Source organism: Pseudomassariella vexata (assembly GCF_002105095.1).
Source record: "Pseudomassariella vexata strain CBS 129021 chromosome Unknown BCR38scaffold_4, whole genome shotgun sequence".
Lineage (NCBI taxonomy): Eukaryota > Fungi > Ascomycota > Sordariomycetes > Amphisphaeriales > Pseudomassariaceae > Pseudomassariella > Pseudomassariella vexata.
In genome coordinates, this window is record NW_024467959.1 from 2,363,418 (window position 1) to 2,375,745 (window position 12,328).

A 12,328-nucleotide genomic window follows, 5' to 3' on the forward strand; every position below is an offset into this window, starting at 1 on the left:
CAAGAGGTGGAAGAGTTGGTAAAAGGTCTCTGCATGTGGAAGTAATCGTTTGGCATGCTCAGCAACGCGAGCAATGATTGGAGCAAAGGCTCTTCTTACGAATACAGTGTTTGGTACCCAGAAGACGCGACAATAATATTCGGCAATATGGTGGTTTCCGTGCAGACGTTGCTTACAACTGCAGTCACAGAAGAGGGAAAGCCGGGTCATGATGTGGTACCTGAGGTGCACAAGTTATTTACGGCTGCACCAGTTGGCTTACAAGCAATCAGTCACAAATTTGGTGGTTGAACTTGCAGAATATCTTCAAAGGCATGGTATCAAATGTGAAAACGGGGTCAAGGGAAGTGGCGGCGAAGTGAGGAAGTCGGACTGTGTCTAATGGTTGATTTGCACAGGTGACGGAGGGAGTCGTGGTACATAATAACGACACGCGTTGCTGGACGCGTCAAAGATCCTCAGTTGCTTGGGCATGGGATTTTGGCATGCAAATACGAAGGGGGCAGGTACGGTGCTTGATGTATTTGAGCACAGCACAAAGCGGAGGGGTCATGGGTTTGGTGGTAGGCCTACGGCTGCTGTCAGGAGCGTGAATACTGTCTTGCTGTAGGAACTTGTAGGCTGATGGGACCCCCTATTTCATCAGGTACCCGGTAAATCAGAGTCTATATGTCCTCTCCGGGCAGGGGCACGCTACAGTAAAAGCTTGAACTTTCTGTTTGACCTTCCCATAGTATATGTCAGCTACGAAGACAAGAAGGAGTGGCACAGGTCCAAGAGCTCAGGAGTATTGGGAGCCAGGCCTTCGCATCCCCACCCGCTGGTTCGAAGCACACACGAGAGAACAGCAAAGGAAAATGTATGAATTCGAACAGGTTCATTAATAGTCACCCATTATGAGGGATACCGTATTCGAGAATTTTGTATATGGAAAAAATTGTCGTCTTGACGTTGACAAAGGGTATGGTACACGACCAGGTCGAAACTCAGAAAACTTGCGCGTATAATACGACAAAGTAATCAAGCCAGGGAAATGGTTGCAATAACTGATACCGATGATCGCAGAAGCAGGCAGGTCAGTATGTTCATGTCGGTACTGCCTACGAGCCAAGAGTGGCAGATACATGACCTGCATGTTTCAGTAGTTGCCAAACGGGAATCGTCTATAGAGGGATCAAAATGGTGCATGGGGAACCATTCGTCGTGGAGAAATATGGCAAATTCACATCAATTGGCTTGTATAAGGCAAAAGACCCGTCCGTCTTCCGCAGCATATCTTACTGAAACATCAGAATGACATGTTGCGCATCTAAATGGCTTGAAAGGCAGAAAATCAAGTTAGTGATGATAAAACACATTCTTCTGTACGATATCAATGATTGCTCTGCTAAAACCACGCGCACTCAGCTCCGGCACTCCCTATCTCCCCAGGAGGCCCCTAGATTAAGTAGGCACCTATTAGTAAAAGCACTGCATCATTCTGATATTCGTCAATTCTGGTAGGTGAAACCCCGCGATGTCTCAATTAATTTCTCACCTCAAGACCAGCATCGACGCAAAGCTGGTCATCGATCAAGTCAAGTACCATGTTGCCAGAAAAATGCTACAGTTCAGCTCTTATAAGAAAAACCCTACTAATTTTCACTGGCCCCTTTCGAACTTCATCTGAGTTATAGTCTTGGTAGGCTCAGCCTTAGTCTTAGGTTCGTTCTTGACTTTCGTCCAGGGTGCAGTCCAAGTCGCAGTGTTGTTTTTATCCTTGACTGCAGTGACCCTGCTTGAATAAGCTGGCTTTATCTCTGAGGCGACTCAGGAATGCTCGGCTTCACCCGCTTTCGAGGCTCTTCTGGCTTGCTGTCTTTGGTTGAAGGTTCAGGAGAATCATCATTGTTGGTGTCATCTCGAGGTCGCTTCACTCCAGAAGCCAGACCTTGAATAGGGACGGGCGGTGTCTTCAGATGACTTATTTGGCCAGCTTCCACAAATCAAAGACAGATGGGCCGTTAAATGGTTTCCTCTGCTTGATTAGGTCGTTCAGCTTGAGGACAGCAGTCTTGGGGCCAGCGTCTTTAGGATAGCCAATTTTCAGCGGCAAATCTCTCGTGCGAGACACTGGAGAGAACCGCAGCTGCGAGTCAAACAGTGTCGAAGCGGAAGATACAAGATCGCGGCGATTAGAGCTAGAACTGACAGCCTTGGTGGTAGCAACTTCAATGGAGGGCGGGTTCAGGGGCAGAACTTTGGTCTTCGGACTTGATGGATGGACCCCCTCGGCTTGCTGTCGTATTGTCATCTCCATTTTGGGACGCCTTTTATTGAACTGGTATAATCTGTTTTCAGGTGTTCCTAGAGGTATTGGCTTTCTGGGTGGCTTGCTGTGAATCACCACAGCTGGAATTGTAAGCCCCAACCTTCTCCTGGGCCTTTTTCTCTTCCTTGGCCCTGCGCTCTCAGTATTTCCGGTACTCCATGTCCTTGTCAGTCTCTTCGAAAGGCGGTCCTATGTTCTTAATCTCCTCAAAATTACCGTAGAGATAATCCCTGCTCTTATCGAAGGACAACATCAGCTTGTGCAGCTCAAGGGGGGTTGAGGGTGCTCTCTGAGCTATGGTATCTTGAACCTCGAGCAGACAGGATTGATCATGGAGGTCTGCTGGGCAGGGCTTGACAGGGAGGGAAGGTGAGGTTGAACCGGAGCAAGTAGCTGTTATGGTTCTTGCCTAGGGGATGCGAGTCAGATGATTGAAGGGTAAGAGCTCAAGGGTGGATGTTTTGCTTGTTTCTTCACCTCTCATGGAGTCAAAATTATATGAAGAGCAAGAGCTTTACAACTGGCGGGTTCGAATTCCTAGCCCAGATTTAATCTGAACCTGAATGGTATGAACCCGGAATTGCACATGTGGCGGTCCTCTTTTCCAGTACAGATGCCTGCTGGATGGCTAATATTGAGTTGCGAGTTGGAAAGTGCGGCAGTCACCTAGTCTAGGTGAGGGATTAGGGATTATTTCAGAGCAGTCAGTCGCGGTAATACTGGTAATTCTGTTAGGCCAGTATAATGTTTCAAAAATGGGTCGATTGGCTTATGCATTACCTGGAAGGAAATCTTACCATGGGAAAAGTGCTGGGGAAAGTGCCAATCAAAGCCACCAGGTATTATTGGAGGCTCGCGTCGATGATGGATTTATTGGTCATCGGTGTTTTAAAATCATGAGTAGGAGGGGTAGTAGATATGTCTTCCTTCATTGTAATTGTAATTCCTAGTTGTTATTGTCTAGGTTCGTAGGTAAGTTAGGATAATGCAACGAATGCAGCCATAAAGAATGCAGCCATGACGAATAGACTCCTCCCGCTACCACCATTGGGTATTCAACCCCTTTCGATACCCCGGCTTATGTATGGCATTCCACTCGATATCGAGATAACCTCCTTCCTTGTACTGGACACTATGCTCGCGCGGTTTCAACCTCTTCCTCCCAACCCACGACCCCCCCTCGCCATAGGACCAATACACCGAAAAGGGGCTACCGCGCCTTGTCGCTTGCAGTGTCTCGATGAGCCTAACCGCGCACGCCCTGCCGATAGTGGGAATATCAACATTTGGCCCACCGAAACACACATACGCCATTTTGATCTTCTGGGCCAGGGTCTCCAGGAAGTCGCCGGCCCGGAGCGTCGACACGTCCGCGATGGAGACGGGCATCTCCTGGACTCCGTGCAATGGGTGGGCGCTCTCTCGGAGTTCCCGGCGGGTCGGAATCCGCACCGTGATGGTCCTGCAGTAATCGTGGCCCTCGATGAACACTATGCACCCTTGGGTGGTGACACCGGCGAGGAGGAGCTCCTCGCGGAGTTGCTTATTGGTATCGAAGAGTGGTTTGATTTCGCCATTGACGAGGAGGATGTAGTATTGCCAGATCTCGTTGCGGACCTCACGGGGGAGATCCAATAGATGCAACATTGTGCCGTCTGGTTTTTTCTCTCTATCTCTAGGTTCTTTCGTATCAGAGGGGTGCTCTTTGCTGGTTGGACTCTGCATTAGCGCGATCGAAGCCACGGTGGTTGCCTCAGATGTTGGCAGATGTTGGGGAATGCTGCGACTGACGTTTACCAGAGAGGAGGGTGTTTGGAGTCAAGACTTGAATGCTAGTAATAGGTCTTTTCCAGAGTTGAAGGGACAAAACGGAAGTCGCAGCGCACGAGGTACTATATCGGCAAATGCAATGAAGCTTCGGTCAGGTTCAGTTGTGATTCCCACTGTGCCCAACTAACTTCGAACGTCTCAGTCTTTGTCAATGACATCCAGACAGCCACCAGTAGAATTTCTGAGGATGCACGGGATACTGATCAGCACTCCGGTCGATGATATGGATAGCTAGTAGGTATTTGCTCACTTACAATACGTGAAACAATGACTTTAGCCAGTGAAGGGTGATTAAACGGGCAGTAACATAGGGTAGCATTCTCGAAGGCAGGATTTACTTGGCCCGACTTCGCGATTTTTCTTAGTACGAATATGTCGACAAAACATGAACTTCAAGGTGTAAGCGTATACTAATTTGGGAACGTCCCGAGCTAAAGCGAGGCAGGCTCGAATCATGGGGCCTCTGTTCTGTTTCGGACACACACGGTGAAGAGGTTTTAAGGGGGCCACTTTTCAGAGTTGCGAGTCATTACTTCATACTATTTAGATGATAGAAGGTTGATGCTATTCCCATCATCGGCACTCTATTTTCTACACAGGTCCAAGTGCGACTTACTCAGGGAACTCCTCTGGTTGGAGCCCGAATGTATGTGTTTTTGAATCCTGTATGCTACAGTGAGAGTGGGAATGACCAAACAAGTCACAATGAAGATCACCTTACATGTAGCCCACGCATTGGCTCGTCTCATAAATTTAACTGGAAGAAATTGAAGTAGCATCGCAATCTTATTCTTTGATTATTCTGTTTCTTAGGATGGTACGATTGTTGTTGCACACTTGCAGGGAGTCTTTCTCGCTTATCGCTATCGATAACCTAATTTGCCTTGCTAGCGTGGTGGGGCCGCGGCATTCTTTCCCGTCCATTGATGAAGGACATTTTCTCCAGTACCATCGGAGGTTCTCAAGGTGACCTGGACTATTCCCTTCAGCCACGAAGAGAAACTGAACTGTTTATGCCAAGAACAAACCAGCCAGCATCTGATTAACAGCTTCTGGTCCCTGCGTGGAATGAGCCACTCATCATGACATGCGGTGGATATCTATCACCTTGAATGAAAGACCGAAGAGGAAGCCAAAGAAGGGCTCAGTTCAGAAAAAGGGGCTTGGTGGGGTTTCACGACAATTGAAGCACTTACTGGAGTATCGTGATGGCGGATTCTAGTCATGTTGGAAATGGTGGTCGCCTCGATATGGAAATGACAGATGCGGCGTCAGGCACAGGCGGCAATGGTTCGGGCGATAATGGGCATATACTAAACTCGGTTGAGCAGCCATCCGCTGGCGCGCATGCATCTCTCACTTTCGAAGTCAAGCCAGACCCAGACCAAACCATCCCACCCTCATCATCGCCAACTGGGTCTAGCAAGATGGCCGTGAAGAGAGGACCCCCTAAGAAAAAGGGTACGGCAGCGACCAAGAAGGGTCCCAAGAGACCTAAATCAATGAAAACCAAGGGCGCCAAGAAGGGAGCTGGCGCCGGAGAAGCCCCAAATTCCGAGGAGAGCAGCTCTGATGATGAGGTCGATAGCGGCCCCTATTGTATTTGCCGTGGCCCAGACGACCATAGGTGGATGATAGGCTGTGACGTCTGTGAAGACTGGTTTCATGGCGAATGCATCCACATCGACAAAGAGCTGGGCGAGAAACTCATAGAACGATTTGTCTGCCCTAGATGCACCGATGGCATAGACAACTACACCAAATATAAGAAGACGTGTTCGCTTGATGGTTGCACCAATCCGGCTCGCTTGTACGGTAAGAAGGACAAGTCCGTGTTCTGCTGCAATGATCACTGCGATACTTGGTGGGGTTCTATGATCAACACCCTGCCCACGAAAGCAGCATCCCAAAAGGCCGTCGAGGTTCTCACCCAGGAGGACTTCATGGGTCTACTGGCTGCTACTGCTGATCAGGGTGGTTGGAAACTGGGTGATGAGCCTTTCGGTATGTCAACATGACTTGTTACCTGACTCCAAAGCTAACATTCCATCTAGGAAAGATCGAGGGTCTGTGGGCAAACGGCTTGCCAACCCGTCCTGGCGTTCTCAGCGATGAAGAGCAGGCCTTTCTGCAGAACTCAGCTGCTGAGCGCCTGGCCCTTGGCAACGAGATCGTCATGTACAAGAAGATGATACAACTCCTAGACTGGGCCAACCACCGACGCCTGACTGCCATTGAGAAGGAGAAAATGACCAAAGATGGCTGCGGTTATGACTACCGCTTGGACGACGTTTCGGTCCGCCACGCCTTTGCCGCCTGGCTCGACTCTCCCGAAGGCCAAGCCACATTCACGGTCGGCAAGCTCGACACTCCTATTGAACCCGGCGATGGCGAACCTGCCACACGCGGAATGTGCGAGAAGAAGCGTTGCACAGCCCACAAGGGCTGGTATAAGATACTCATGAGCGCGGTTCGTAATCAGATAAAGGAGACGGCTACGGCTGCGGCGGACAAGCTGGACTCAGAGGATGTCCTGCGGCAGCAGGCGGTGATCAGATTTGAGAGACGTCAGTTGGAGAATAACTGGGTCGAAGTTATTGACCCAAACTAAAGCTGGGTATCTTACAACGAACTCGGGAGGTTTGAAAGCATTGACCACAACGGCGCCTTGGCATGGTGGATACGCTGGAAAAGTCTTTGGCGATACGATTTGGCGGTTGATCACTACTCGCCACGGAACGCGATGCCTTTGTACACTGCAATGGTTTGTTGGTGCCTTGTTGGTTGACTCAGTGCAACACTTGCTGGCTGGGGCGGAGACTCGACTGTGTTCATGCTCATGGTTTGATGAAGCCAATAGGGTTTGTTTGTACATACTCACTTGATTAATACTTTAGTAGATAATGGCCCAACAAGCTCACTGTCTCTCTTATTTGGATTTAGCTTGTGCCAATATTCTTTACATTTCACCTCCAGCTCTGCTTAAACTTGCTGTTCTCTATTCAAACCAAGCCTTGCCAACTTCTGCCAAGCAGCCATTACAATTCTTCCTCATAGCTACTGTCGAAGACCCAATGAATACATTTGACATGGACGCCACGCACAACGCCGTTGGCAAAGGGCTTTGTTACATGACCGCTTCGGTCTCATTGTCTCGTGCAGCTTGTAGCTTGGGGTAGGCGCTGAAGAAGATGCCATCAGACGGAATCGTGTCGTGGTGATGACAGTCAGTGATCGTCTGCCTAAGTTTTTGGCAATGGAAGCCCCATGTCATGTCGATACTTACTCGAGTATGTGAGCTGTTTTCATTGAGTCTCGACCGGCTGGTTGTTTCAAAGAATATATAAACTAGATGTAGGCGAAACGGCGGCTGCCGTTCTTATGGTCGAAGAAGGACGAAGAACTGGGGGTGCACAAGGCGTATTTACTTATGGGAGATGAGCAACGAAAGAATGCCTACGTCTTGGACCATAATTGGGAACTTCGCTTCGGAAACTTCAACAAATCGTAACTTCGACATTCTCATAGCTCCTTCCATCTAATTTTCCATAAGTGGTAAGTAAGACAACTTTCTTTAATCTCCTTTGATAAGTGATTTTGATCAAGTGAGGATAGATCGACTACGTTGTTGCTGAGGAAGGTAGGGAGATGTACAGATACACTGGGGGAATCCAATCTTCAAAGTCGTTCCGCATTTTACTCTACATCCGAGTGCCACGGTAAGAAATAAACATAGTCAATAGGGTGTTCAGGTGGGATTACCAGAGCATACCAGTAGCTATGCCTCTCTGTACCCTACATTACTGAGACATCCTATTTAGTGCGCTGTTCACTTTGCAATCTCTTGTAAAACATCAACACCACCAAGCTGTCCTCCAACTATTTGAGATGGATAACGACAACCGGGTGTCATTCCGAGGCTATTTGCATCGACGCAACTACTACACAAGGCTTGGCCTCGGTCTCGGGTCTCAGAATAATCTAAGCTATGGTGATTCAGCTTGAAAGACATCCTACTATGATGGTATTTACAGAGAGGCTATGGCGGGTCACACTTTTATTCCAACACCCTCTCGAATCGTGAGCCCCTCTCCGTTCATGCAGATGGAACTTGCTGAAACGGGACGCTTTCGTATAAACCCTCGTTTCCACTTCTGAAAGGGTGGAAGTCCTAGGCCGGTTGGCCACGATAGTGGATTCAAGGAATGGATCCAAAACCTTCTTCGTACGCTCATGAAAATGACAGGTATCCACCAAAGCCTCTTCATGTGCCGAGAATGGGTTTCATGCAACATAGAACTCTTGGACCTTGCAAGTTCCCCGGTAGCATTCATTTAATGATCATTGTCAGCCTTCGAAAATTGTGTAGCACGAGGAGAAGGAATGTGATGGTATCAAGGGTGATTGCCACGAAGCAAACATTGTGTATTTATGTCACTTTGTCAGCTTCTCTGCCCGCACCCACTTCGCGAACCTTGCCGATTCAATCCAACTCAGGGAAAAGCCCAAGAATACGGTTGGGAAGGAAATAAACTTCGTCCCGACGGCCCAAATGACGGGTGACGATCGCATCGGGCGCTTGCCAATCACGGGAGCGGGCGTGGGATGGGGCTGGGGACGGGCTCGCCCCAGAACAATTTATTATACGCAAGCTATTGATTTTGTATGTATATGCATAGTACATCTCCTCATGTCCTCAAGACGCAACAGTGACTCGCGACTAAGTTGGCATAGGTACGCAATACTTGCTCTCTTCTATAGAAAAATAACCTCCCCCCACACCCCATGTTGGGGACAAGGACACCTGCATACAGGAGGATTCTTGCTCACTTTACGGCAAACCCATTATTTGAGATGCACCCGATGTGATGATGTGCTTGCTACAGCAGTAGCGGCGCTGCGGGTGCTATGTGGCTGTATGTCCGCTTCTGTGACACGTCAGCCGCGGGGGGGTGGTTGCTGTTACACTCTTTCGCACGCTAACAACTCATGGTCAGACATTATTAATTAGTGAGGAGGGCATAAGTCGTGGTAGCCCCAGATTTCACTACTGATGCAAAGGCATTGGGGAGGAAGAGGGCGGGGTCCGTTGCGGCTGCGGTTCTCGCTTTGATAGCTTCCTGGTAACACAGTAGTTCCTTTTCTTATTGCAAGCGGTCTGGTGGAGCAGAGTCAGACCGTGGGACTCCAGTGTCACCACGGGCAAACGGATGAGGAAGACGAAGGAGAAATGTCAGCCATCAGGCGTGGGATGACATGAGAGGTGTCGTAGCTTGTCTTGCAAGTGCACAGTCACACAATGTTACGCTGTTGTTGTCTTCGGGCAGCAGGGAGACGGGTTGCCACGCGCTTTGAAGAAGCAACTACAAGGCATGGCAAAAAGTGTATGTTTCGGCAGTGCGAACCCTTCTTCTGCACAACTCGGTGGTGGATTGACTTGCTACATAGTACAGTACCTTTTAGTCTCTCCCGACTGAGAGACTACAGGCTAGATAGGTTATGCAAAACCGACGCACTGGAAAAACGCCTCGACGCCTTGTCGCAAGCCACGTGAATATCGCTAGCTGTTGGCGGCCGTTGAGTTATTGCGGATGTGACAGGATAGGGGCCCGAGTCAGCCATGTCTTGATTTCTACAAGCGCATATGGGCGAACATTCCCCCCGACATCTTTCTCTTTCGGGAAATATACTCGTGGTGGCTTTTGAGGCTGCTGTTTGCTTCTGAACAACCAACCTAGGATACCTTGCCGCGATGGACGGAAGCCATGGCACTCGCACATGACCGACTACGTACGTATGTTTATTTCTCTACTTTTGTACTTGGGCCAAGGAGGAAAAAAAGAATGAATTGCCGAAGCCGCGAGCCTCCATCAGCACTTGACTTGTTACAAAGACACGAAAGGCTCTCAAGCTGTCTGTCGATCTCGGGCCCTAGCCCCAACCGTAGTCCCGGAATCTCGCAGTTGCAGCCGCTAATTAATCTCGCCATTGGGTATCTCCTGGGAGCATATCACAGCACCGATTGGGCAGGTGCGGGTCAGGGATACTGCCGCGAGTTTGTCGTTGGGTCCTCCATTACCGTGGGCGCCATGTAGTAATGCACAGAGGTACAGTGCCTGATAAATTATCATCTTCATTTTTTCGAGTCATTTACACGAGCCACTTACACACTACTAGTCCCTCATCCTTTACAGGTAAGGGGCGTTCCATCGTGATCTTCAAGTTGATTACCATGTCTGTGACGCATGTGGGACAGAAATCTTGCTAGTGGAAATGAGACAACTTGACGACTGCTCAATGACAGCACATTTCGGTAACAATATATGTAATATACAATATCGGGTTGTCGAAGGGCAAGCCGACGAGCGATGTCACTTTGGTCTGATATTTTTAATGATATACATTGTATTGACGTGAGTGATAAGTTTGGTCCATCCAGTCAATGAAAGGCGGCACAGTGCCGTCTGACCACCATCTCGGGTGATCTCCCAGATCCATGCTCTCGGTGAACCAGAGGGAGGATCTAGGCCGGGTCCATTTTAAACGACACAGGAGACGTTTTTATTCGCGTTGTGACGACCGCTTCGGGATTCGGGGATAGGCAAAGAAACCTGCGCAGAATTGCGACAGATCGTCTTTCTCGCCAGCGAGCCAACCACAATGTGCATATTTCACAGACGAGAGACGATTTCCTATTCTACCCGATGCCGTACAATTGTTTTGGACTGTTGCGTAGGAGTCATGAGCATGGGGATAGGTCTTCCCCAGGGACGGCAAACCGATGGACCCCGTAGGATCTCGATGAAACCCCCGACAAATCTGTTGGGCAATTCATTTTGTTCACTCTCCTTCCAAACAAACCCTGCCGCCAATCACCAATCATGACTCGTGAGAAGCCCAGAGCTCCGGCGGGGAAGGGGGCACGGGTTTGGTAGCTTGTCACATCGCGAATCCAAAGGTTTGGATGGAAATCGAGGATCATTGAACAGGGGTAGTAAGTAGCAGGTTTTTTATCAAGCCATCTTCACCTTCCTCCTCCTATCTTCCCCACTCGCGATGACGCACAACGAAGGGCGTTTGGGTCAAAGGGCTGATGAAGCTTGTCGGTCGACCACAATGCACACGGAGACATACAGATGTCGATGGTTACAAAGAAGGCCCGAAGCTCTGGAGAACAATGGAGGCTGATGAATTGAGCTTAGGGCACCACCATGTTCCCTGATGGGTGGGTGTGAATATGCGTTGTCAGGCTCACAGGATTCGTAATAGGAGTTATAAGACGGGCAGGATCCTTATGCAATGCGATGAAACATAGAAGGCGCTCCAGGCTATGGCGTTGGTTTTGAATACGTCTCTGCTGGTTACATCGCTGGGAACTTAGTTGACGACAGACAGGCAGAGAACCATGTTTCTACCGATTTTCCCTCAGGTGGATCGGCAATGTGCATCCTTCGCATCAGCAAGGTAGCACTGGATATGGACCGCTGTATCGGATCTCGAATTCGGCTCGAGCGCAATCCGGATATATGGCTTGCCGCTGTCACAACGGCTACGTACATAGTCGGGATTGTCGATGCGTTTCCAATACTACTTTCGTTTTGTAATACCAATACGCATGTGTTACATATGGCTTTGGGATACGTCCAAATCTGAACGGAATTCACACTTTCCCCAGGACTTCTTCTTCTTGGTCTCCAGCTGCGACTAATGCATGTGCGGAGTCGGCGAAGATGATAGAACTAGGTATAAGAGCGAAATTATAGGTTTGCGTGGCCAATCAGGGGCCATCCCTTTCCCGCGCTGGCGGCCGTTTCTCATCTTACCTTAATAGGCGTGGCTCCAAGCATGACCCTCGTCCCGTCAACGGTCCTCTAGCCATTTTGAGCTGCGCTGGCGTTTTGTCCCTCTTTGTTTGGCCCCGCGCAATATGGACGGCTTCTTGTATGGCAACGCGACAGCCGTACATGCCGAACACTCCGAAATCCCTGATGATTGTCATTTTGAGTTTGGCTAGATCAAACGAAAAAAGGAAGAAAGTTGGCTGGTATTTTATGGCGTCTTTTTAATGGGGATTGAATGGGGGGCGGACGGGCATCCCGATGGGCATCGATGCTTTTGCGCCAAACTTCGACAAGATGGTTGTAGGTTCAAAACCAATCGTTAGCGGCTCGGGATGCAACCCGGTAG

General features: G+C 49.3%; 2 protein-coding genes across 2 annotated transcripts; one reads left to right on the top strand and one right to left on the bottom strand.

Annotated features, from left to right (window-relative positions):
- Positions 1–3,349: 3,349 nt before the first annotated feature.
- BCR38DRAFT_472979 (uncharacterized protein) lies at positions 3,350–4,431 on the bottom strand (the record flags this gene model as incomplete). The annotated part of the gene is made up of 3 exons (XM_040862928.1): positions 4,396–4,431; positions 4,103–4,322; positions 3,350–4,019 (listed from the first exon to the last, which is right to left on the bottom strand). The coding sequence occupies exon 3, from the start codon at positions 3,956–3,958 to the stop codon at positions 3,350–3,352; it is 609 nt and encodes a 202-aa protein (XP_040718242.1). The 5' UTR covers positions 3,959–4,019; positions 4,103–4,322; positions 4,396–4,431.
- A 1,212-nt stretch (positions 4,432–5,643) lies between these two features.
- On the top strand, positions 5,644–6,752 carry BCR38DRAFT_338126 (uncharacterized protein; the record flags this gene model as incomplete). Its single annotated transcript, XM_040855590.1, has 2 exons — positions 5,644–6,145; positions 6,196–6,752. 2 exons carry the CDS (start codon positions 5,644–5,646, stop codon positions 6,750–6,752), a joined length of 1,059 nt encoding a protein of 352 aa, XP_040718243.1.
- Between the last annotated feature and the right edge of the window lie 5,576 nt (positions 6,753–12,328).